At 46.2% G+C, this 27168-nt stretch overlaps 1 protein-coding gene and 1 long non-coding RNA gene across 3 annotated transcripts in view; one reads left to right on the forward strand and one right to left on the reverse strand.

The window, feature by feature from the left end:
* LOC138642570 (uncharacterized) overlaps positions 1–26164 on the reverse strand; it is a 32613-nt gene extending 6449 nt beyond the window's left edge. The window contains exon 1 of one of the 2 annotated variants that reach the window (XR_011314059.1): positions 26060–26164. This is a non-coding gene — a long non-coding RNA (uncharacterized lncRNA). Of the gene's footprint in view, positions 1–25998 lie in introns of both variants that reach the window. The other variant, XR_011314060.1, reaches the window with a different exon arrangement.
* Positions 26165–26549: 385 nt separating this feature from the next.
* The window catches only part of JARID2 (jumonji and AT-rich interaction domain containing 2), a 187693-nt gene continuing 187074 nt past the window's right edge, over positions 26550–27168 (forward strand). Inside the window, exon 1 of the mRNA XM_069730820.1 lies at positions 26550–26779. Within this exon, the coding sequence (XP_069586921.1) occupies positions 26699–26779 (81 nt within the window). The 5' untranslated portion in view covers positions 26550–26698. The remainder of the gene's footprint in view (positions 26780–27168) is intronic.

Below are 27168 nucleotides of genomic sequence, written 5' to 3' on the forward strand. Positions count from 1 at the left end.
GAAAATACAAAACTGGGGGCTAAAAAATAATTTTTGTGGGAAAAAAATTTTGTTTTATTTTTACGGTTCTGCATTATAAACTTCTGTGAAGCACTTGGTGGGTCAAAGTGCTCACCACACCTCTAGATAAGTTCCTTAGGGGGTCTACTTTCCAAAATGGTGTCACTTGTGGGGGGTTTCAATGTTTAGGCACATCAGTGGCTCTCCAAACGCAACATGGCGTCCCATCTCAATTTCTGTCAATTTTGCATTGAAAAGTCAAACGGCGCTCCTTCCCTTCCGAGCTCTCCCATGCGCCCAAACAGTGGTTTACTGCCACATATGGGGTATCAGCGTACTCAGGACAAATTGGACAACAACTTTTTGGGTCCAATTTCTCCTGTTACCCTTGGTAAAATAAAACAAATTGGAGCTGAAGTAAATTTTTTGTGTAAAAAAGTTAAATGTTCATTTTTATTTAAACATTCCAAAAATTCCTATTAAACACCTGAAGGGTTAATAAACTTCTTGAATGTGGTTTTGAGCACCTTCAGGGGTGCAGTTTTTAGAATGGTGTCACACTTGGGCATTTTCTATCATATAGACCCCTCAAAATGACTTCAAATGAGACATGGTCCCTAAAAAAAAATGGTGTTGTAAAAATGAGAAATTGCTGGTCAACTTTTAACCCTTATAACTCCCTAACAAAAAAAAAAATTGGTTCCAAAATTATGCTGATGTAAAAGAGACATGTGGGAAATGTTACTTATTAAGTATTTTGTGTGACATATCTCTGTGATTTAATTGCATAAAAATTCAAAGTTTGAAAATTGCGAAATTTTCAAAATTTTCGCCAAATTTCCGTTTTTTTCACAAATAAACGCAGGTACTATCAAAGAAATTTTACCACTATCATGAAGTACAATATGTCACGAGAAAACAATGTCAGAATCACCAGGATCCGTTGAAGCGTTTCGGAGTTATAACCTCATAAAGGGACAGTGGTCAGAATTGTAAAAATTGGCCCGGTCATTGACGTGCAAACCACCCTTGGGGGTAAAGGGGTTAAGAAATGAAGATCAGTCAGTCCGAAAAATTGGGAAAACTTTGAAATTGTCCCCAAGTGCAGTTGCAAAAACCATCAACCACTACAAAGAAACTGGCTCACATGAGGACGCCCCAGGAAAGGAAAACCAAGAGTCACCTCTGCTTCTGAGGATAAGTTTATCCAAGTCACCAGCCTCAGAAATTGCAGGTTAACAGCAGCTCAGTTTAGAGACCAGGTCAATGCCACATAGAGTTCTAGCAGCAGACACAGCTCTACAACAACTGTTAAGAGGAGACTTTGTGCAGCAGGCCTTCATGGTAAAATAGCTGCTAGGAAACCACTGCTAAGGACAGGCAACAAGCAGAAGAGACTTGTTTGGGCTAAAGAACACAAGGAATGGACAATAGACCAGTGGAAATCTGTCCTTTGGTCTGATGAGTCCAAATTTGAGATCTTTGGTTCCAACCACCGTGTCTTTGTGTGACGCAGAAAAGGTGAACGGATGGACTCTACGTGCCCGGTTCCCACCATGAAGCATGGAGGAGGAGGTGTGATGGTGCTTTGCTGGTGACACTGTTGGGGATTTATTCAAAATTGAAGGCATACTGAACCAGCATGGCTACCACTGCATCTTGCAGCGGCATGCTATTCCATCCGGTTTGCGTTTAGTTGGACCATCATTTATTTTTCAACAGGACAATGACCCCATACACACCTCCAGGCTGTGCAAGGGCTATTTGACCAAGAAGGAGAAAAATGGGGTGCTACATCAGATGACCTGGCCTCCACAGTCACCAGACCTGAACCCAATCGAGATAGTTTGGCCGGCCTCACACTAGCGAGTTTTACAGACGTAAGAGAGGTGCAGAAATTACGGATTGCATACGGTACAATGCTTCTCTATGCCCCTGCTCCTATCAGCTGTATTTTACTAATCCGTATTATACGGTCTTCTACGGCCGTAGAAAATCACAGCATGCTGCGTTTGTCACCGTATTGCGCAAAAAATCCGCCAATGAAAGTCTATGGGGGCCAGAAAAATACGGATTACACACGGACCAGCAGTGTGACTTGCAAGAAATACGCAGCGGTGTTAGAGAGAAAAGTCGGCAATTCAGCGCGGTGTACAGTAAAATCACACTGACAGCTTACAATAGAATAGGTAGAATAAATGTGTACACATAGAATAGGTATATATATATATATATATATATATATATATAATTATTATTATTTATATAGCACCATTGATTCCATGGTGCTGTACATGAGAAGGGGTTACATACGAGTTACAAACATCACATACAGTAAACAAACTAACAATGACGGACTGATACAGAGGGGCGAGGACCCTGCCCTTGCGGGCTTACATTCTACAGGATTGTGGGGAATTGAGACACATATATGTATATATGTATAGACACATATATGTATATATATTAATATTTCATACAGCGCTAGATAGCTTTAAAGCCGGTAATTCAATTGCCGGCTTTTGCTATCTCCTTCCTAAACCCGATATGATATGAGACATGGTTTACATATAGTAAGCCATCTCATATTCCCATTTTTTTTGCATATTCCACACTACTGTTAGTAGTGTGTATGTGCAAAATTTGGGCGCTCTATTCAAATAAAGGGATATATGGCGGAAAAAATTTGCGTGGGCTCCCGCGCAATTTTCTTCGCCAGAGTAGTAAAGCCAGTGACTGAGAGCAGATATTAATAGCCTGGAGAGGGTCCACGGTTTTTGGCCCTCCCTGGCTAAAAACATCTGCCCCCAGCCACCCCAGAAAAGGCACATCTGTAAGATGCGCCTATTCTGGCACTTGGCCATTCTCTTCCCATTCCCGTGTAGCAGTGGGATATGGGGTAATGAAGGGTTAATGTCACCTTGCTATTGTAAGGTGACATTAAGCCAGATTAATAATGGAGAGGCGTCAATTATGACACCTATCCATTAATAATCCAATAGCATGAAATGGTTAATAAAAACACACACACATTATTAAAAATTATTTTATTGAAATGAACACACAGTTTGTTTGAATATTTTATTGTTCTCTCAATCCACCTGAAGACCCTCGCTCTGTAACAAAGGAAACATAATAAACCAACAATATACATACCTTTCGATGATCTGTAACGTCCCACGATGTAAATCCATCTGAAGGGGTTAAAATATTTTACAGCCAAGAGCTCTGCTATAATGCAGCGGTGCTCGTGGCTGTAAAACCCCAGCGACTGAATGGAAACTAGGTCAATGACCTATAGTTACCTTCATTCGCGGTGATGCGCCCTCTGCTGGTTGTCCTCATATGAACTCGAGCCTGGGAACTTGTCTGATTTTCTTTCTTCCCACGCTCGAAGGACATCCAGCAGAGGGCGCATCACCGCGAATGAAGGTAACTATTAACTATTAAATTTTTTTTTGCTAAATTTGAAAAAAAAAAAATAGCAGTTCAAATCACCCCCCTTTCACCCCACGCTACAAAAAATAAAAAAAAATCAAAGATACACATATTTATTATCGTCGTGTTCAGAATCGCCCGATCTATAAATAAAAAAAGGATTTACCTAAATCGCTTAACAGCGTAGTGAGAAAAAAAAACAACGCAAGAATTAGGTTTTTTTGATCAACGCGACATTGCATTTAAATGCAATAACGGGCTATCAAAATACTGTATGTGCACCAAAATAGTATAGTTAAAAACAGCTTGTCACACAAAAAATAAGTCCTCAGCCAACCCAAGATCATGAAAAATGGACACAATACGGGTGTAGGAAAATTGCACAATTTAAAATTTTTTGTTTTTATTGAAACTTTGGAATTTTTTTTCCACCACTTTGATAAAAAAAAAAAAAATAGGCATGTTTGGTGTCTATGAACTCGTAGTGACCTGGTGAATCAGAATGGCAGGTCAGTTTTAGCATATAGTCAACCGGGCAAAAAAAAGGAACAAAAAACAATTGTGGGATTCCACTTTTTTCACCGCACTTGGAATTTTTTTAACGTTTTATGTTACACGACATGCTAGAACCAATGGTGGCGTTCAAAAGTACAACTTGTAATGTAAAAAAATAAGCCCTCACATGGCCATATTGATTTAAAAATAAAAAAGATATGGCTCTGGAAAGGAGGGAAAACAGAAAACCCCAAACCAAAAAAAACCTCCAGTCATTAAGGGGTTAATATATACTTACTGTCTGTAGCATAATCAGCCACATAATGGGAATTATGAAGTACATAATTCTCTTCCTTTGGATTGGCAGTAAAATTAGAGGCACTGCAGCAAAAAAAATTCCTGCAAACAGGAATTTTTTTTTTTTTTCCCTTCCCAGAACGCAACTTTCAATCAGCTTTATTTCAAGTGACAAAAAAAGACGCAGGCTAGGGAAAAAACACATCAAAAACTCATGCGGAAAAAACGCATCAAAAACGCAGGTGACCTCAGATGCAGATTTGGTGCAGATTTTACCTGCCTCAAATCCTGAGCAAATAGCAGTGGAAATTTTGAGCAGGAAGGTGTCAAAGCCAAACAAAATGGATTGGAATGCAGTGAAGAGGGTAATTCGTTATTTGAAAGGGCAGTGTTAAACTTAAACTACCGGCAAGTGAGAAATGCATTTTAACCGGATACCTTGATGCAGATTGGGCTGGAGATCCAATTGACAGGAAATCTACCAGGCTGACCTGCTCTCAGGCGGACCAATTAGTTGGACTAGTAAGAAATAATCTATAGTAACACTGTCATCGACAGAAGCAGAATATGTCGCCGCAGCACCAGAGGCGTATCTAGGGTTTCTGGCACCCGGGGCAAGAATTCATTTTGGCGCCCCCCCCTAGGACATATGTGATTTGCACACTTAGTCATGTACAGACGAGCTCCTCTCCCTAATGCTGTCAATATTCAGTGAAAAACTGAGAGAAGCAGAAGAGAAGCTCGATGTCACAGGACCATAAGTATGAAAGTCGCATGTGAGTGAAGTGTCCAATTATGAGTACTGGAACCTGCAGAGCTGAATCCTGACTTCGCAGCTTCTGAATTCTCACAACTGCACACTTTTAGGATTCTCCCTTGCCGGGGGACAGTCATGTCAGCACAAGCATGCGATTTGTATACCTCTGGCCACATTCCGACTAGACGTGCCCGGACTCTCTCAGTTAATTTTCATTGAGTGAGGCCACACATACAGTGGGGCAAAAAAGTATTTAGTCAGTCAGCAATAGTGCAAGTTCCACCACTTCAAAAGATGAGAGGCGTCTGTAATTTACATCATAGGTAGACCTCAACTATGGGAGACAAACTGAGAAAAAAAAAATCCAGAAAATCACATTGTCTGTTTTTTTATCATTTTATTTGCATATTATGGTGGAAAATAAGTATTTGGTCAGAAACAAACAATCAAGATTTCTGGCTCTCACAGACCTGTAACTTCTTCTTTAAGAGTCTCCTCTTTCCTCCACTCATTACCTGTAGTAATGGCACCTGTTTAAACTTGTTATCAGTATAAAAAGACACCTGTGCACACCCTCAAACAGTCTGACTGCAAACTCCACTATGGTGAAGACCAAAGAGCTGTCAAAGGACACCAGAAGCAAAATTGTAGCCCTGCACCAGGCTGGGAAGACTGAATCTGCAATAGCCAACCAGCTTGGAGTGAAGAAATCAACAGTGGGAGCAATAATTAGAAAATGGAAGACATACAAGACCATTGATAATCTCCCTCGATCTGGGGCTCCACGCAAAATCCCACCCCGTGGGGTCAGAATGATCACAAGAACGGTGAGCAAAAATCCCAGAACCACGCGGGGGGACCTAGTGAATGAACTGCAGAGAGCTGGGACCAATGTAACAAGGCCTACCATAAGTAACACACTACGCCACCATGGACTCAGATCCTGCAGTGCCAGACGTGTCCCACTGCTTAAGCCAGTGCATGTCCGGGCCCGTCTGAAGTTTGCTAGAGAGCATTTGGATGATCCAGAGGAGTTTTGGGAGAATGTCCTATGGTCTGATGAAACCAAACTGGAACTGTTTGGTAGAAACACAACTTGTCGTGTTTGGAGGAAAAAGAATACTGAGTTGCATCCATCAAACACCATACCTACTGTAAAGCATGGTGGTGGAAACATCATGCTTTGGGGCTGTTTCTCTGCAAAGGGGCCAGGACAACTACTCCGGGTACATGAAAGAATGAATGGGGCCATGTATCGTGAGATTTTGAGTGCAAACCTCCTTCCATCAGCAAGGGCATTGAAGATGAAACGTGGCTGGGTCTTTCAACATGACAATGATCCAAAGCACACCGCCAGGGCAACGAAGGAGTGGCTTCGTAAGAAGCATTTCAAGGTCTTGGAGTGGCCTAGCCAGTCTCCAGATCTCAACCCTATAGAAAACCTTTGGAGGGAGTTGAAAGTCCGTGTTGCCAAGCGAAAAGCCAAAAACATCACTGCTCTAGAGATCTGCATGGAGGAATGGGCCAACATGCCAACAACAGTGTGTGGCAACCTTGTGAAGACTTACAGAAAACGTTTGACCTCTGTCATTGACCAACAAAGGATATATTACAAAGTATTGAGATGAAATTTTGTTTCTGACCAAATACTTATTTTCCACCATAATATGCAAATAAAATGATAAAAAAAACAGACAATGTGATTTTCTGGATTTTTTTTTCTCAGTTTGTCTCCCATAGTTGAGGTCTACCTATGATGTAAATTACAGACGCCTCTCATCTTTTTAAGTGGTGGAACTTGCACTTTTGCTGACTGACTAAATACTTTTTTGCCCCACTGTATCTAGTCAGCACGTGACCGCATGTATGTAAATCGCCAGCACGAGAGAATCCTGACAGCGTGCAATGCGCACTGTGAGAACTCAGAAGTCTGCAGTCACAAAGAATGACTGCAGACTCATTACAAACCTGGACATCTCCTTTAATGCTCCTAACATAAATAAAAACATGAGAATTAGTCAGTATCACAAATAACATTTACATCCAGGTACCTTATAGATGACGTCGCCTCTGGAGTCATTCTCCTTTTCTTCATCTTGTCCAGACCCCGTGATGAGTTTTCTCATCCACAGCCATCTCTGCAGACCTCATCTTCTCCGCTCTTTTGCATAAAATCTCCACATGATGCCCTTAAAGATAGAAGTGTCATTATAATGCTCCTGAATGAATAATTGCCCCTCACTATATTGTCTGCACAAAATATGACCCCCACACTGTCCCTCTGAGGGTATGTTTCCACGTTCAGGAAACGCTGCGTGTTTGAAGCTGCATAGAGATGCAGCGTCAAACACGCAGCGTCCAGATGTTACAGCAAAGTGGAGGGGATTTAATGAAATCCCGTCTCCACTGTGCGTGGTAACACGCATCCGGCGGCCCTGCGATTCCGGACATGCGGCGCGTCTTTTTAGATCGCAGCATGTCCGTTTACCTTGCGGCGCCGCCGCAAGGTATAGCACAGGACCCTATGTGTGGGGTGCAATGATTCCAGATGTGTGCAATGAACATATCCGACATTATCGCGTCTCCAGAAGGGGGCGGAGCGAGTTTGCCGCTCCGTCAAAACAGCCGACCATCCTGAACGTGGACACGTACCCTTATGGTACATGCTCTTCACACTGACCTCTCCTTTCCATACCGGCCCTTTCTTCACACTGTGTCCCCCATTTAGGGCCCAGTATTTATACTGTGCTCTCATCAGACCCCCCTCCTTGGTATACTGTCCGCTCCTGGCTGTGCCCTTACACTGTCCCCCCATGCTACGAACCCACTACTCAGTTTCTATTCTGTGCCCACTCACTTTTCTCCCCCATACTGTCTCCTCACACTATTCCCCTCCCTCCTCATACTGTCTCCTCTCACATCCCTCCTGTTCACCAAACTGTCTCCTCATATATTTACCTCACTTTCTATACTGCCTGCTCACCTGACTCCCTATACTGTGTCTGCACACATCCCATCACCCTCACTCCCTGTACTCTGTCCACATATATTTTTCACATCGCTACTCATACTGTGTCCGCATACATTCCCCCGTTCGCTCCTCATACTGTCTGCACCCATCCCCCATACTGTTTCCTCAGATATGCCCCCCATTCTCCTGTACTGTTTCCTCATATATGCCCAATATTTTCCTCTACCCCACCCCATTATTGCTCTCTTCACCACCTCCATCTTTGCCTTCTCCACCACCATCATTGCTTTCTCCCCCACCAACCCATAATTTCCCCTTCTACTACCTCCATCATTTCCTCCTTTGCCTTTTCCACCATATCCACAATTTTCTCTTCCCCCACCATCCCCATCTTTGCCCTTTCCACCACCATCATCATTGTCCTTTCCTCTGCCATCACCATACTTGCCCATTCCACCACCTCCATCATTTTCTCCCCCTCCAATATCATCAGTGTGCTTTACACCACCACCATCCTTGTCCATTCTACCACCTCCATCATTTCTTCCCCACCTCATTTGCCCTTTCCACCACCTCCATGATTTCCTCCTCCCCACCATCATTGCATTTTCCCCCCCACCACCATCATTGCCCATTCCAATTTCCACCTCCATCATTGCCCATTCCACCACATCCATCATTTCCTCCTCCCCTCCATCCCAATTAGTACACACACACACAAAACCATTTACGTCTCTGCACATCCACCCGCAGCGCTACGCATGCATGCACAAACACACATTGTGTACAGTATAATGGCCACACCTAGTTACTCCTACACACGCGGCTGAGCTCCATACACCTTGCACACACGGCTCCGCTCCATACACCTCGTACGCACACAGCTCCGCTCCGTACACCTCGTACGCACACGGCTCCGCTCTGTACACCTCGTACACACGCGGCTCTGCTTCATACACCTCATAGACACACACAACTCCGCTCCATACATCTTGCACACACGGCTCCACTCCGTACACCTCGTACGCACACGGCTACGCTCCGTAACCTCGTATGCACACGGCTCCGCTCCGTACACACACGGCTCTGCTCCGTACACCTCGTACACACACGGCTCCGCTCCATACACCTTGCACACACCCAGTTCCGCTCCGTACACCTCGTACATACACTGCTCCGCTCCATGCACCTTGCACACACCCAGTTCCGCTCCGTACACCTTGTACACACACCGCTCCGCTCTGTACACCCATGGCTCAGCTCCATACACCTTGCACACACCCAGTTCCGCTCCGTACACCTCGTACACACACGGCACCGCTCCATACACCTTCCACACACCCAGTTCCACTCTGTACACCCCGTACACACACGGCTCAGCTCCATACACCTTGCACACACCCAGTTCCGCTCTGTACACCTCGTACACACGGCTCCGCTCCATACACCTTGCACTGTTGTGAATTCTGTGGTCAGGCTCCCTCCTGTGGTCATGAGTGGTACTTCGGCTGGTTCTGTCCATGAGCTTCCTTTGGTGGATGTGAGTGGGGCTGCGGCTTCTGAGTTTCCTTCCTCAGGTGACGAGGTTAAGTCGTTAGGTGCTGTTCTATTTAACTCCACCTAGTTCTTTGTTCCTGGCCTCCAGTCAATGTTCCAGTATTGGTCTTGCTCTCTCCTGGATCGTTCTTGTGGCCTGTCTGCCCTGCATAAGCTAAGTTCTGCTTGTGTTACTTTTGTTTGCTATTTTTTCTGTCCAGCTTGCTATATTGGTTTGTTTTGCATGCTGGAAGCTCTGGGACGCAGAGGGAGCACCTCCGTACCGTTAGTCGGTGCGGAGGGTCTTTTTGCGCCCTCTGCGTGGTTGTTTGTAGGTTTTTGTGCTGACCGCAAAGCTATCTTTCCTATCCTCGGTCTATTCAGTAAGTCGGGCCTCACTTTGCTTAATCTATTTCATCTCTGTGTTTGTATTTTCATCTTTACTCACAGTCATTATATGTGGGGGGCTGCCTTTTCCTTTGGGGAATTTCTCTGAGGCAAGGTAGGCTTATTTTTCCTATCTTCAGGCTAGCTAGTTTCTCAGGCTGTGCCCGAGGCGCCTAGGTCTGGTCAGGAGCGCTCCACGGCTACCTCTAGTGTGGTGTGATAGGATTAGGGATTGCGGTCAGCAGAGTTCCCACGTCTCAGAGCTCGTCCTATGTTATTAGTAACTATCAGGTCATTTTCAGTGCTCTTAACCACCAGGTCCATTGTGGTTCTAAATCACCAGTTCATAACAGTAGTGGAGGCCCAAAGTACTAATGCTTCTCAATAGAGGGAAAAGAGAAGTTCTGAGACCATTTTTTTTTCTTTGCACTGTGTTTTGTCTTTCTTTTCCCCTAGACATTTGGGTGGTTCAGGACACAGGTGTAGTGATGGACATTAAAGGCCTGTCTTCTTGTGTGGATCATCTCACTGCAAGAGTACAAAATATTCAAGACTTTGTGGTTCAGAATTCTATGTTAGAACCTAGAATTCCTATTCCTGATTTGTTTTCTGGAGATAGAGCTAAGTTTCTGAGTTTTAAAAATAATTGTAAACTATTTCTGGCTTTGAAACCCCGCTCCTCTGGTGACCCAGTTCAACAAGTTAAAATCATTATTTCTTTATTACGTGGCGACCCTCAAGACTGGGCATTTTCCCTTGCGCCAGGAGATCCTGCATTATGTGATATTGATGCATTTTTTCTGGCGCTCGGATTGCTGTATGATGAACCTAATTCAGTGGATCAGGCAGAGAAAAATTTGCTGGCTCTGTGTCAGGGTCAGGATGAGGTAGAGATATATTGTCAGAAGTTTAGGAAGTGGTCTGTGCTCACTCAATGGAATGAATGTGCACTGGCAGCAATTTTCAGAAAGGGTCTCTCTGAAGCCCTTAAGGATGTCATGGTGGGATTTCCTATGCCTGCTGGTCTGAATGAGTCTATGTCTTTGGCCATTCAGATCGATCGACGCTTACGTGAGCGTAAAACTGTGCACCATTTGGCGGTATTATCTGAGCATAAACCTGAGCCTATGCAATGTGATAGGACTTTGACCAGAGCTGAACGGCAAGAACACAGACGTCGGAATGGGCTGTGTTTTTACTGTGGTGATTCCACTCATGCTATCTCCGATTGTCCTAAGCGCACTAAGCGGTTCGCTAGGTCTGCCACCATTGGTACGGTACAGTCGAAATTTCTTTTGTCCGTTACTTTGATCTGCTCTTTGTCATCCTATTCTGTCATGGCATTTGTGGATTCAGGCGCTGCCCTGAATTTGATGGACTTGGAGTATGCTAGGCGCTGTGGGTTTTTCTTGGAGCCCTTGCAGTATCCTATTCCATTGAGAGGAATTGATGCTACGCCTTTGGCCAAGAATAAGCCTCAGTACTGGACCCAATTGACCATGTGCATGGCTCCTGCGCATCAGGAGGATATTCGCTTTTTGGTGTTGCATAATCTGCATGATGTGGTCGTGTTGGGGTTGCCATGGCTACAAGTCCATAACCCAGTATTGGATTGGAAATCTATGTCTGTATCCAGCTGGGGTTGTCAGGGGGTACATGGTGATGTTCCTTTTCTGTCTATTTCATCATCCACCCCTTCTGAGGTCCCAGAGTTCTTGTCAGATTACCGGGATGTATTTGATGAGCCCAAGTCCAATGCCCTACCTCCGCATAGGGATTGCGATTGTGCTATCGATTTGATTCCTGGTAGTAAATTTCCTAAAGGTCGACTGTTTAATTTGTCTGTGCCTGAGCACGCCGCTATGCGGAGTTACTTAAAGGAATCCTTGGAGAAGGGTCATATTCGCCCGTCGTCGTCGCCATTGGGAGCAGGGTTCTTTTTTTGTGGCCAAGAAGGATGGTTCGTTGAGACCTTGTATTGATTACCGCCTTCTAAATAAAATCACAGTCAAATTTCAGTACCCCTTGCCGCTGCTGTCTGATTTGTTTGCTCGTATTAAAGGGGCTAGTTGGTTCACCAAGATAGATCTTCGTGGTGCGTATAATCTTGTGCGTAATAAACAGGGCGATGAATGGAAAACAGCATTTAATACGCCGGAGGGCCATTTTGAGTACCTGGTTATGCCATTCGGGCTTTCTAATGCTCCATCAGTATTTCAGTCCTTTATGCATGACATCTTCCGAGAGTACCTGGATAAATTCCTGATTGTATACTTGGATGATATTTTGGTCTTCTCGGATGATTGGGAATCTCACGTGAAGCAGGTTAGAATGGTGTTCCAGGTCCTGCGTGCGAATTCTTTGTTTGTGAAGGGGTCAAAGTGTCTCTTTGGTGTTCAGAAGGTTTCATTTTTGGGTTTCATTTTTCCCCTTCTACTATCGAGATGGACCCTGTTAAAGTTCAGGCCATTTATGATTGGACTCAGCCGACATCTCTGAAGAGTCTGCAAAAGTTCCTGGGCTTTGCTAATTTTTATCGTCGCTTCATCAATAATTTTTCTAGTATTGCTAAACCGTTGACTGATTTAACCAAGAAGGGTGCTGATGTGGTCAATTGGTCTTCTGCTGCTGTGGAAGCTTTTCAGGAGTTGAAGCGTCGTTTTTCTTCTGCCCCTGTGTTGTGCCAGCCAGATGTTTCGCTCCCGTTCCAGTTCGAGGTTGATGCTTCTGAGATTGGAGCAGGGGCTGTTTTGTCGCAAAGAAGTTCTGATGGCTCGGTGATGAAACCATGTGCCTTCTTTTCCAGGAAGTTTTCGCCTGCTGAGCGTAATTATGATGTTGGCAGTCGAGAGTTGCTGGCCATGAAGTGGGCATTCGAGGAGTGGCGTCATTGGCTTGAAGGAGCTAAGCATCGCGTGGTGGTCTTGACTGATCACAAGAACTTGACTTATCTCGAGTCTGCCAAACGGTTGAATCCTAGACAGGCTCGTTGGTCGCTGTTTTTCTCCCGTTTTGACTTTGTGGTTTCGTACCTTCCGGGCTCTAAGAATGTGAAGGCGGATGCCCTGTCTAGGAGTTTTGTGCCCGACTCTCCGGGTTTGCCTGAGCCGGCGGGTATTCTCAAAGAGGGGGTAATTTTGTCTGCCATCTCCCCTGATTTGCGGCGGGTGCTGCAAAAATTTCAGGCTAATAGACCTGACCGTTGCCCAGCGGAGAAACTGTTTGTCCCTGATAAATGGACGAGTAGAGTTATCTCTGAGGTTCATTGTTCGGTTTTGGCTGGTCATCCTGGAATCTTTGGTACCAGAGATTTGGTGGCTAGATCCTTTTGGTGGCCGTCTCTGTCGCGGGATGTGCGTTCGTTTCTGCAGTCCTGTGGGATTTGTGCTCGGGCCAAGCCCTGCTGTTCTCGTGCCAGTGGGTTGCTTTTGCCCTTGCCGGTCCCGAAGAGGCCCTGGACACATATCTCTATGGATTTTATTTCGGATCTCCCAGTCTCTCAAAAGATGTCGGTCATCTGGGTGGTTTGTGATCGCTTCTCTAAGATGGTCCATTTGGTACCCTTGTCTAAATTGCCTTCCTCCTCTGATTTGGTGCCATTGTTTTTCCAGCATGTGGTTCGTTTACATGGCATTCCGGAGAACATCGTTTCTGACAGAGGTTCCCAGTTTGTTTCGAGGTTTTGGCGAGCCTTTTGTGCTAGGATGGGCATTGATTTGTCTTTTTCCTCGGCTTTCCATCCTCAGACAAATGGCCAAACTGAACGAACCAATCAGACGTTGGAAACATATTTGAGATGTTTTGCTTCTGCTGATCAGGATGATTGGGTGTCCTTTTTGCCGTTGGCTGAGTTCGCCCTTAACCCCTCTGTGACCTTAGACGTACTATCCCGTCGAGGTGCCCTGGGCTTATCTGACCCTGGACGGGATAGTACGTCATAGCCGATCGGCCGCGCTCACGGGGGGAGCGCGGCCGATCGCGGCCGGGTGTCAGCTGCTTATCGCAGCTGACATCCGGCACTATGTGCCAGGAGCGGTCACGGACCGCCCCCGGCACATTAACCCCTGGCACACCGCGATCAAACATGATCGCGATGTGCCGGCGGTGCAGGGAAGCACCGCGCAGGGAGGGGGCTCCCTGCGGGCTTCCCTGAGCCCCCCGCAGCAACGCGATGTGATCGCATTGCTGCGAGGGTCTCCTCACCTCCCTCCCTGCTCGAGCCCCGGATCCAAGATGGCCGCGGTTCCGGGTCCTGCAGGGAGGAAGGTGGCTTCACAGAGCCTGCTCAGAGCAGGCACTGTGAAGGCTGCAGCGCTGCATGTCAGATCAGTGATCTGACAGAGTGCTGTGCAAACTGTCAGATCACTGATCTGTGATGTCCCCCCCTGGGACAAAGTAAAAAAAATAAATTTCCAAATGTGTAAAAAAAATAAAAAAAAATATTCCAAAATAATGAAAAAAAAAAAAAATATTATTCCCATAAATACATTTCTTCATCTAAATTAAAAAAAAAACCCAATAAAAGTACACATATTTAGTATCGCCGCGTCCGTAACGACCCGACCTATAAAACTGTCCCACTAGTTAACCCCTTCAGTAAACACCGTAAGAAAAAAAAAAAAAAACGAGGCAAAAAACAACGCTTTATTATCATACCGCCGAACAAAAAGTGGAATAACACGCGATCAAAAGGACAGATATAAATACCCATGGTACCGCTGAAAGCGTCATATTGTCCCGCAAAAAACGAGCCGCCATACAGCATCATCAGCAAAAAAATAAAAAAGTTATAGTCCTGAGAATAAAGCGATGCAAAAATAATTATTTTTTCTGTAAAATAGTTTTTATCGTATAAAAGCGCCAAACCATAAAAAAATGATATAAATGAGGTATCGCTGTAATCGTACTGACCCGAAGAATAAAACTGATTTATCAATTTTACCAAACGCGGAACGGTATAAACGCCTCCCCCAATAGAAATTCATGAATAGCTGGCTTTTGGTCATTCTTCCTCACAAAAATCGGAATAAAAAGCGATAAAAAAATGTCACGTGCCCAAAAATGTTTTCAATAAAAACGTCAACTCGTCCCGCAAAAAACAAGACCTCACATGACTCTGTGGACCAAAATATGGAAAAATTATAGCTCTCAAAATGTGGTATTGCAAAAAATATTTTTTGCAATAAAAAGGGTCTTTCAGTGTGTGACGGCTGCCAATCATAAAAATCCGCTAAAAAACTCGCTATAAAAGTAAATCAAACCCCCCTTCATCACCCCCTTAGTTAGGGAAAAATAAAAAAAAATGTATTTATTTCCATTTTCCCATTAGGGCTAGGGTTAGGGCTAGGGTTAGGGCTAGGGTTAGGGCTAGGGTTAGGGCTAGGGTTAGGGTTGGGGCTACAGTTAGGGTTGGGGCTAAAGTTAGGGTTAGGGTTTAGATTACATTTACAGTTGGGAATAGGGTTGGGATTAGGGTTAGGGGTGTGTCAGGGTTAGAGGTGTGGTTAGGGTTACCGTTGGAATTAGGGTTAGGGGTGTGTTTAGATTAGGGTTTCAGTTATAATTGGGGGGTTTCCACTGTTTCGGCACATCAGGGGCTCTCCAAACACGACATGGCGTCCGATCTCAATTCCAGCCAATTCTGCGTTGAAAAAGTAAAACAGTGCTCCTTCCCTTCCGAGCTCTCCTGTGTGCCCAAACAGGGGTTTACCCTCACATATGGGGTATCAGTGTACTCAGGACAAATTGGACAACAACTTTTGTGGACCAATTTCTCCTGTTACCCTTGGGAAAATACAAAACTGGGGGCTAAAAAATAATTTTTGTGGGAAAACAAAATGATTTTTTATTTTCACGGCTCTGCGTTATAAACTGTAGTGAAACACTTGGGGGTTCAAAGTTCTCACAACACATCTAGATAAGTTCATTGAGGGGTCTAGTTTCCAATATGGAGTCACTTGTGGGGGGTTTCTACTGTTTAGGTACATTAGGGGCTCTGCAAACGCAATGTGACGCCTGCAGACCAATCCATCTAAGTCTGCATTCCAAATGATGCTCCTTCCCTTCCGAGCCCTCCCATGCGCCCAAACGGTGGTTCCCCCCCACATATCGGGTATCAGCGTACTCAGGACAAATTGGACAACAACATTTAGGGTCCAATTTCTCCTGCTAACCTTGGAAAAATACAAAACTGGGGGCTAAAATATAATTTTTGTGGAAAAAAAAATATTTTTTATTTGCACGGCTCTGCGTTATAAACTGTAGTGAAATACTTGGGGGTTCAAAGCTCTCACAACACATCAAGATGAGTTCCTTAGGGGGTCTACTTTCCAAAATGGTGTCACTTGTGGGGGGTTTCTACTGTTTAGGTACATTAGGGGCTCTGCAAACGCAATGTGACGCCTGCAGACCATTCCATCTAAGTCTGCATTCCAAATGGCGCTCCTTCCCTTCCGAGCCCTCCCATGCGCCCAAACGGTGGTTCCCCCCCACATATGGGGTAACAGCGTACTCAGGACAAATTGGACAACAACTTTTGGGGTCCAATTTCTCCTGTTACCCTAGGGAAAATACAAAACTGGGGGCTAAAAAATAATTTTTGTGGGAAAAAAATTTTGTTTTATTTTTATGGCTCTGCATTATAAACTTCTGTGAAGCCCTTGGTGGGTCAAAGTGCTCACCACACATCCAGATAAGTTCCTTAGGGGGTCTACTTTCCAAAATGGTGTCACTTGTGGGGGGTTTCAATGTTTAGGCACATCAGTGGCTCTCCAAACGCAACATGGCGTCCCATCTCAATTCCTGTCAATTTTGCACTGAAAAGTCAAACGGCGCTCCTTCCCTTCCGAGCTCTCCCATGCGCCCAAACAGTGGTTTACTGCCACATATGGGGTATCAGCGTACTCAGGACAAATTGGACAACAACTTTTGAGGTCCAATTTCTTCTCTTACCCTTGGAAAAATAAAAAATTGGGGGCAAAAATATAATTTTTGTGAAAAAATATGATTTTTTATTTTTACGGTTCTGCATTATAAACTTCTGTGAAGCACTTGGTGGGTCAAAGTGCTCACCACACCTCTAGATAAGTTCCTTAGGGGGTCTACTTTCCAAAATGGTGTCACTTGTCGGGGGTTTCAATGTTTAGGCACATCAGTGGCTCTCCAAACGCAACATGGCGTCCCATCTCAATTTCTGTCAATTTTGCATTGAAAAGTCAAACGGCGCTCCTTCCCTTCCGAGGTCTCCCATGCGCCCAAACAGTTGTTTACTGCCACATATGGGGTATCAGCGTACTCAGAACAAATTGGACAACAACTTTTGAGGTCCAATTTCTTCTCTTACCCTTGGAAAAATAAAAAATTGGGGGCAAAAATATAATTTTTGTGAAAAAATATGATTTTTTATTTTTACGGTTCTGCATTATAAACTTCTGTGAAGCCCTTGGTGGGTCAAAGTGCTCACCACACATCCAGATAAGTTCCTTAGGGGGTCTACTTTCCAAAATGGTGTCACTTGTGGGGGGTTTCAATGTTTAGGCACATCAGTGGCTCTCCAAACGCAACATGGCGTCCCATCTCAATTCCTGTCAATTTTGCATTGAAAAGTCAAACGGCGCTCCTTCCCTTCCGAGCTCTCCCATGCGCCCAAACAGTGGTTTACTGCCACATATGGGGTATCAGCGTACTCAGGACAAATTGGACAACAACTTTTGGGGTCCATTTTCTCCTGTTACCCTTAGTAAAATAAAACAAATTGGAGCTGAAGTAAATTTTTTGTGTAAAAAAGTTAAATGTTCATTTTTATTTAAACATTCCAAAAATTCCTATTAAACACCTGAAGGGTTAATAAACTTCTTGAATGTGGTTTTGAGCACCTTGAGGGGTGCAGTTTTTAGAATGGTGTCACACTTGGGCATTTTCTATCATATAGACCCCTCAAAATGACTTCAAATGAGACGTGGTCCCTAAAAAAAAATGGTGTTGTAAAAATGAGAAATTGCTGGTCAACTTTTAACCCTTATAACTCCCTAACAACAAAAAAAATTGGTTCCAAAATTATGCTGATGTAAAGGAGACATGTGGGAAATGTTACTTATTAAGTATTTTGTGTGACATATCTCTGTGATTTAATTGCATAAAAATTCAAAGTTTGAAAATTGCGAAATTTTCAAAATTTTCGCCAAATTTCCGTTTTTTTCACAAATAAACGCAGGTACTATCAAAGAAATTTTACCACTATCATGAAGTACAATATGTCACAAGAAACAATGTCAGAATCACCAGGATCCGTTGAAGCGTTTCGGAGTTATAACCTCATAAAGGGACAGTGGTCAGAATTGTAAAAATTGGCCTGGTCATTGACGCGCAAACCACCCTTGGGGGTAAAGGGGTTAATAATCGGGCCAGCTCGGCTACTTTGGTTTCGCCGTTTTTCTGCAATTCTGGTTTCCATCCTCGTTTCTCTTCAGGGCAGGTTGAGTCTTCGGACTGTCCTGGTGTGGATACTGTGGTGGATAGGTTGCAGCAGATTTGGACTCATGTAGTGGACAATTTGACATTGTCTCAGGAGAAGGCTCAGCGTTTCGCTAACCGCAGGCGCTGTGTGGGTCCCCGACTTCGTGTTGGGGATTTGGTTTGGTTGTCGTCTCGTTATATTCCTATGAAAGTTTCCTCTCCTAAGTTTAAGCCTCGTTTCATTGGTCCGTATAGGATTTCTGAGGTTCTTAATCCTGTTTCTTTTCGTTTGACCCTCCCAGCTTCTTTTTCCATCCATAATGTATTCCATAGGTCGTTGTTGCGGAGCTACGTGGCGCCTGTGGTTCCGTCCGTTGATCCTCCTGCCCCGGTTTTGGTTGAGGGGGAGTTGGAGTATATAGTGGAGAAGATTTTGGATTCTCGTATTTCGAGACGGAAACTCCAGTACCTGGTTAAGTGGAAGGGTTATAGTCAGGAAGATAATTCCTGGGTCTTTGCCTCTGATGTTCATGCTGCCGATCTGGTTCGTGCCTTTCATTTGGCTCATCCTGGTCGGCCTGGGGGCTCTGGTGAGGGTTCGGTGACCCCTCCTCAAGGGGGGGGTACTGTTGTGAATTCTGTGGTCAGGCTCCCTCCTGTGGTCATGAGTGGTACTTCGGCTGGTTCTGTCCATGAGCTTCCTTTGGTGGATGTGAGTGGGGCTGCGGCTTCTGAGTTTCCTTCCTCAGGTGACGAGGTTAAGTCGTTAGGTGCTGTTCTATTTAACTCCACCTAGTTCTTTGTTCCTGGCCTCCAGTCAATGTTCCAGTATTGGTCTTGCTCTCTCCTGGATCGTTCTTGTGGCCTGTCTGCCCTGCATAAGCTAAGTTCTGCTTGTGTTACTTTTGTTTGCTATTTTTTCTGTCCAGCTTGCTATATTGGTTTGTTTTGCATGCTGGAAGCTCTGGGACGCAGAGGGAGCACCTCCGTACCGTTAGTCGGTGCGGAGGGTCTTTTTGCGCCCTCTGCGTGGTTGTTTGTAGGTTTTTGTGCTGACCGCAAAGCTATCTTTCCTATCCTCGGTCTATTCAGTAAGTCGGGCCTCACTTTGCTAAAATCTATTTCATCTCTGTGTTTGTATTTTCATCTTTACTCACAGTCATTATATGTGGGGGGCTGCCTTTTCCTTTGGGGAATTTCTCTGAGGCAAGGTAGGCTTATTTTTCTATCTTCAGGCTAGCTAGTTTCTCAGGCTGTGCCCGAGGCGCCTAGGTCTGGTCAGGAGCGCTCCACGGCTACCTCTAGTGTGGTGTGATAGGATTAGGGATTGCGGTCAGCAGAGTTCCCACGTCTCAGAGCTCGTCCTATGTTATTAGTAACTATCAGGTCATTTTCAGTACTCTTAACCACCAGGTCCATTGTGGTTCTAAATCACCAGTTCATAACATTGCACACACCCAGTTCCGCTCCGTGCACACACGGCTCCACTCCGTACACCTTGTACACACACGGCTCAGCTCCATACACCTTGCACACACCCAGTTCCGCTCTGCACACCTCGTACACACACGGCTCCGCTTTGTACACCTCGTACACACACGGCTCCGCTCCATGCACCTTGCACACACCCAGTTCCGCTCCATACACACACTGCTCCGCTCCGTACACCTTGTACACACACGGCTCCGATCCATACACCTTGCACACACCCAGTTCCGCTCCGTACACCTCGTACACACACAGCTGAGCTCCATCCACCTTGCACACACCCAGTTCTGCTCCGTACACCTCGTGCACACACGGCTCAACTCTGTACACCTCGTACACACACGGCTCCGCTCCATGCACCTTGCACACACCCAGTTCCGCTCCAAACACACACTGCTCCGCTCCGTACACCTTGTACACTCACGGCTCCGCTCCATACACCTTGCACACACCCAGTTCCGCTCCGTACACCTCGTACACACACAGCTGAGCTCCATACACCTTGCACACACCCAGTTCTGCTCCGTACACCTCGTGCACACACGGCTCCACTCTGTACACCTCGTACACACACGGCTCCGCTCCATACACCTTGCACACACGGCTTCCGCTCCGCACACCTCGTACACGCCCAGCTCTGCTCCATACACCTTGCACACACCCAGTTCTGCTCCGTACACCTCGTACACACACGGCTCCGCTCCATACACACACCCAGTTCTGCTCCGTACACACACGGCTCCGCTTTGTACACCTCGTACACACACGGCTCCGCTCCATGCACCTTGCACACACCCAGTTCCACTCCATACACACACTGCTCCGCTCCGTACACCTTGTACACACACGGCTCCGCTCCATACACCTTGCACACACCCAGTTCCGCTCCATGCACCTTGCACACACCCAGTGCCGCTCCGTACACCTCGTACACACACGGCTCCGCTCCATACACCTTGCACACACCCAGTTCCGCTCCGTACACCTCGTACACACACAGCTGAGCTCCATACACCTTGCACACACCCAGTTCTGCTCCGTACACCTCGTACACAAAAGGCTCCACTCTGTACACCTCGTACACACACGGCTCTGCTCCATACACCTTGCACACACGGCTTCCGCTCCGCACACCTCGTACACGCCCAGCTCCGCTCCATACACCTTGCACACACGGCTTCCGCTCTGTACACCTCGTACACACACGGCTCTGCTACATCCACACAAAAGCTTACCCTCGTTCAGCACCATGACAACCAGCAGAGCAGTCCTGTACTACATAGGCCCTTGATTATGAGACTCCTGCCTCCTCCCCTCCTGTGACCTCATCACAGGTCCTATGCGCACAGAGCTGCGGCAGCCATAGCTGTGGTGTTCGGCTCTCTGCGGTGGAGGGGCTCTGCTGCGGGACAAGTGTAGTCCCACCCGAACCTCCTTGGACCACCGCATCATCAGGCGGCCCGCTGGCGCTTCCCTATCGGCTGCGCCCGGGGCACATGACCCGGCTGCCCCCCCCTCCCCCCCCCCCCCCGGATACGTCACTGCGCAGCGCATGCCAGTCAAGAAGTTCTATGGTTAAGGGGACTCTGTCACCTGAATTTGGAGGGCTGTTAACGGTCCGATGGGCGGTGTTTTCTGTTGTTTCATGCACCCCTTCCTTTCCCGCTGGCCGTAATATTGTCTTGAATTTGATTAGGTTTTCTCCGTAATACACGCGTGCGCAATGCAATCTCACCTTGCGCACGCGCAGTATGCTTTGCCCAACTGAGGGCAAAGCCGAAAAGCATTAGTGCGCATGTGCCGGCGCACTATGTCCCGGAAATATTTTGCTGTGTTCCGGAACATAGTGCGCCGGCGCATGCGCACTAATGCTTTTCGGCTTTGCTCGCAGTTGGGCAAAGCATACTGTGCGTGCGCAAGGCGAGATTGCATTGCGCATGCATGTATTACGGAGGAAACCTAATCAAATTCAAGACAATATTGCGGCCAGTGGGAAAGGAAGTGGTGCATGAAACAACAGAAAACACCGCCCATCGGACCACTAACAGAGCCCGCTAAATTCAGGTGACAGGTTCCCTTTAAGACAACTGCTAACAGACTTAATACAACAATTGGGACCAAAAAAGTTGTATGAGGACAATCAAGGATGTCTAGTTCTTGCTCAGATGGAAAGAGTTAATCCAAGAACTAAACACATTGATGTGAAGTTTCACTTCTTGAGAGATCACCAGGAACAAGGAATCCTAAATTTAGAGTACTGCCCAACTGAAGATATGACAACATTTTCACAAAGGCATTGAATGCTGAAAGACATCAGAGACTTTTGAAGAAATTAGGCTTAACTGAATAAGTCCTTACTGTTGAGAAAGGGTGTTGGCAGATATGCAACAGATAGACTGATTTGTGTGCATGAGTAGTTTACACGTTTCTAACAGTAGATGGCGATGTTGTTACCGTTATATGCTTAGTTGAATGTAATGCATATACTTGTACTTTGGTTTCACTTTCTCTCTAGTAAAAGGTCCTTCAGACTTCCTGTTATGCTGTATTAAGACTCTGATGTATGTACCTCATGTTCTGTGTAGATAAAAGTTGAATTACCCGATATAATCTACTGTCACAAGTTTCTTCTGTGACCAAACTACGCAACACTTCTGGCGCTGAATTTTATGGTGAGGATGCAGGAGAGGTTTTCTTCTGATGACTCTTCCATGAAGGCCTTATTTGTACAGTTGTCTCTTAACAGTAGAACAATGTACCATACCACAATTCCAGAGTCTGCTAATCATTTACGAAAGTCTTTTGAAGTCAAGCTAGAGTTCTACTTTGTCTCTCTAGCAATCGTATGAGCAGCTGTCACTGAAATTTTGCTTGGTCTTCCAGACCTTATCTTGACCTCAACTATTCCTGCTACCTGTCATTTCTTAATTACATTTCAAACTGAGGATAGGGCAACTTGAAATGGCTTTGCTATCATCTTACAGCCTTCTCCTGCTTTGTGGGCCTCCACCATTTTAATATTCATAGTGCTAGGCAGCTGCTTAAAAGAACCCATGGTTGCCGTTTCTTTGGTACAAGGTAAGGCTACTTTCACACTAGCGTCGTGCACTGCACGTCGCAATGCGACGTTGCGGCGCACCGACGCATACTGTGGAAGCGCCGCACAACGGGGGCAGCGGATGCTGTTTTTCAACGCATCCGCTGCCCCATTGTGAGATGCACTATTCCACGTGAACTATTCATTTATCAAATAAAAATGACTGTTAAGCTTTAACCCCTTTCCGACATCAGGTGTAATAGTACGCTGATGACGGACACCCTCCCTTTGATGTGGGTCCGGCGTTGAGCCCACATCTTTTTCGGCACATGTCAGTTGTTTTGAACAGCTTACATGTGCCCGCAACAGCTGCGGGTGGAATCGCGATCCACTCTTGGCTGTTAATCCACTTCTTTTAACATGTTTACTGTTGTGGCTTCGGTTGCCTCCTCTATAAACTGGGAAGTATAAAAATGCTGACGGCGCTGCAAAAATGACTGAAAAAAAAACATGCTTCAGGAAAACTGCATTTTTTCCTAGGAAAATGTGGCTGTTCCGCAAGCATCCTAACCCCTTCATTACCAGAGATGTATATTTACGTCATCAGCCATGTCCTTGCCTTTGATGCGGGCTCACACGCTGAGCCTGCATCTTTCTATGCAGTTGATGGCCGATTTAATCAGCCATCAAAGGTCTCTAACATTGGCAGGTGGACAGAAGCTCCACCTGCGGTTAACCAGTTAAATGCCACTGTCAATTGCTGACAGTTTCACTTAACACACGCAGAGAAGCGATCCTTGATCCTGCCGGTCACTTTATCGCAGGGTGCCGATGGATTGTCATGACAGCCGTGGCTTTGCTGAAGACTCCAGTCTCTGTCATCAGGGTACTCCTGTGAACGCTGACCTGCATTCATCGGAGATCGTGATCTTTCCTATACATAGTACTGAAGCCCTGCTATGTATTGCACAGGCCATCGGATGGTCACAGCTTCAGGTCTCTAAAGGAGACTTTTAAATGAAGCAAAAAGAAGTTCTACAAAATATTAGGAATAATAAATAATAATAAAAAAGATACACATATTTGGTATCACCGAGTTCAGAAATGTCTGATCTATCAAAATATAAAAGTAATCCGATCTGTAAATGGCGTAACGAGAAAAGAAATCAAAACACCAGAATTACGTTTTTTGGTCACTGCAACATTGCAATAAAATGCAAAAAAAAATTGTAGCTACCCCAAAATGGTATCAGTAAAAAAAGTCAGCTGAGGGTGCAAAACATAAGCCCTCACCCAGCCCCAGAGCTCAAAAAATGAGAACATTAGGGATCTAGAAAAACAGCAAGAGAAAAAAAAAATCTGAATTTTTTTCACCATTTCAATTAAAAAAACATCAACTACGTTTTGGGGGTGCGTAAACTCGCACTGACCTGGGAACCTTATTGCAGAAAACCTCTCCAAACTGTGCACTGTCCAATAAAAGAAAAACAAAGAAGAACGCTTCAACAAATAACAAAAATATTCAGGAAAAGAAAACCTTCCCCAAAAAGGAGCGTTCGCCACATTCACACGTTCAGTATTTGGTCAGTATTTTACCTCAATATTTGTAAGCTAAAACCAGGAGTGGGTGATAAATACAGAAGTGGTGCATATGTTTCTGTTATACTTTTCCTCTGTCTGTTCCACTCCTGGTTTTGGCTTATAAATACTGAGGTAAAATACTGACAAAATACTGCACGTGTGACGGCAGCCTTACACGTACTGAGGTAAACTACTGACCGTGTGACCATGGCCTAAGGCTGCCGTCACACTAGCAGTATTTGGTCAGTATTTTACCTCAGTATCTGTAAGCTAAAACCAGGAGTGGGTGATAAATGCAGAAGTGGTGCATATGTTTCTATTATACTTTTCCTGTGACTGTTCCACTCCAGGTTATGACTTACATGTACTGAGGTAAAATACTGAGGTAAAATACTGAGGTAAAATACTGACCGTGGCCTAAGGCCATGTTCACACAGTGCGTTTTTTACTGCGGAACCGCAGCGGTTTTGCCGCTGCGGTTCCGCAGCTGTTTTCCATGCAGGGTACATAACAATGTAACCCTATGGAAAACAGTCACTGCTGTGCACATGATCCGGAATTTCGTTTAAAAAGCCGCGCAGAATAGCTGCGGCAAAAAAGAAGGAGCATGTCACTTCTTTTTCCTGAACCGCAGCGGTTCTGCACCCATAGACCTCCATTGTGAGGTCAAAACCGCAGTAAAACCCGCAGATCAAAAATATATCTGCGGGTTTTACTGCGATTTGATGTGCAGAACCGCTGCAGCAGGAAGTGCGGGGGAGCGGGCGGAAGTGCGTGGGCGGAGTGTGGCTGCCCCCCCGTGCTCCGATCCCGCCCCCGTGCTCCGATGCCCCTCCCCCCGTGCTCCGATGCCCCCCCCCAGTGCTCCGATGCCCCCCCCCCCGTGCCCTAATCTCCCCCCCTTATACTTACCCGGCGTCCCGGTGTCCGTCCGGCCGTCTTCTCCCTGGGCGCCGCCATCTTGCAAAATGGCGGGCGCATGCGCAGTGCGCCCGCCGAATCTGCCGGCCGGCAGATTCGCTCCAAAGTGCATTTTGATCACTGAGATATAACCTATCTCAGTGATCAAAATAAAAAAATAGTAAATGACACCCCCCCCCCACTTTGTCACCCCCATTGGTAGGGACAATAAAAAAATTAAGAATTTTTTTTTTTTTTTTTTTCACTAAGGTTAGAATAGGGGTAGGGTTAGGGTTAGAAAACTGCATAAAAAAAAAGGATGAAAAAACACATCAAAAAAGGACAAAAAAGGACCTGCGTTTTCTGCCAAGAGCTGCAGTTTTTTAAAAAAACAGTCCTGAAAAAAAAAAGGATGGAAATCCTGAACGTGTGAACATACCCTAAGGCTGCCGTCACACTAGCAGTGTTTGGTCAGTATTTTACCTCAGTATTTGTAAGCCAAAACCAGGAGTGGAACAATCAGAGGAAAAGTATAATAGAAACACGTCATCACTGTATTTATCAACAACTCCTGGTTTTGGCTTACAAATACTGATGTAAAATACTGACCAAATACTGAGCGTGTGACAGCAGCCTAAGGGTTTTCTGTGCGCTCACCGTCACCACAGACGGCACCGCTCTGTTGCTAGGCACACGCAGGTCCAGTCACGCCGCTCACAATGCCTGCGCCGGAGTTTCCTCAGTGCTGCTGGCCGAGCCGCGTCTCACGTTACGCCTCCCGTCCAGGTCCAGGTTGTGGGGACGAGAGCCGTCGCACCAGGCCCCTCCCCCTGGGCGGCCATGTGATGCGCTGACGTCACGGTGACCTCACAGACTCTTTCTCTGCATGGGAACTAGACACCACCCTGCCGCCGCTGCTATTGGCTGGCGGGGCGAGCAGCAGACACAGCGCAGCCCTCACCGCTGCCCGAGTTCACTCTGCTGCAGCGTAAACGTGACTTCCAGCATTCGCTCGTCCCTTGTCATTATTTATGCCCCCCTTCCCCGGCCGTGCAGCCCCCTCCAGGCCGAGCTCCCCAGGTGACAGTGCTGTGCAACATGTAGCTGCGGAGCCGGCGCCACTGCCATGTTCCTCTAGCACCGGAGCCTGTGACTACGAGCCACAAAGAAGCCGCCGCAGCAGCTCAGGGCGTCGTTGTCTGTGATCGCCGTGCCCGGCCATGTCTCGCCCGCTCCGGTGATCGCAGTGGAGTAGCTGGTCGTGTGCACAAAGGATCGCTCTGAAGGTGACGCTGGTGAGCGCCGGATTAGCAGCCGCCGTCGGAGCTCCCGCAGTCCCCCGTTGATTCATGAGGCCATGGCTGTGCTGTGCCGACCCGATCTGGATCTCAGAATGAACAAGGAAAGGCCCAAGAGGAACATAATTCAGAAGAAATATGTAAGTAGGGCGCTTCTCGCGTGTTATTGTTGTGCGTGGCAGCTTTCCAGGCGACGGACCTTTAAATGGCGAGGTGTAACCCTTGCCTCCCCATAGCGGTGCCTGCGCTGACCTCAGATGACACGATCGTGTAAAGCCGAGCCCGGATGGCTGACAAGTTTTCGGCTTCCCTTTGTGTAGGGGGTCACAAGTTGCCCTTTGTGGCGCCCCGATCCGCCGTGCACCGGCGCTATATGCGGGCAGCTCTGGGCCGCATTGCAGAGGGCACGGCTACAACGCCGGGGCCGGGGGCTGCCTTTGTTAGGATGGGGCGAGCTGAACGTGCTGGGGGCTTTTTAATTAAAGCCAAGTTGCACAGCCTGCTGCCTGCCTGTGCCCCCTCCTCTCTG

Source organism: Ranitomeya imitator, chromosome 6 (assembly GCF_032444005.1).
Source record: "Ranitomeya imitator isolate aRanImi1 chromosome 6, aRanImi1.pri, whole genome shotgun sequence".
Lineage (NCBI taxonomy): Eukaryota > Metazoa > Chordata > Amphibia > Anura > Dendrobatidae > Ranitomeya > Ranitomeya imitator.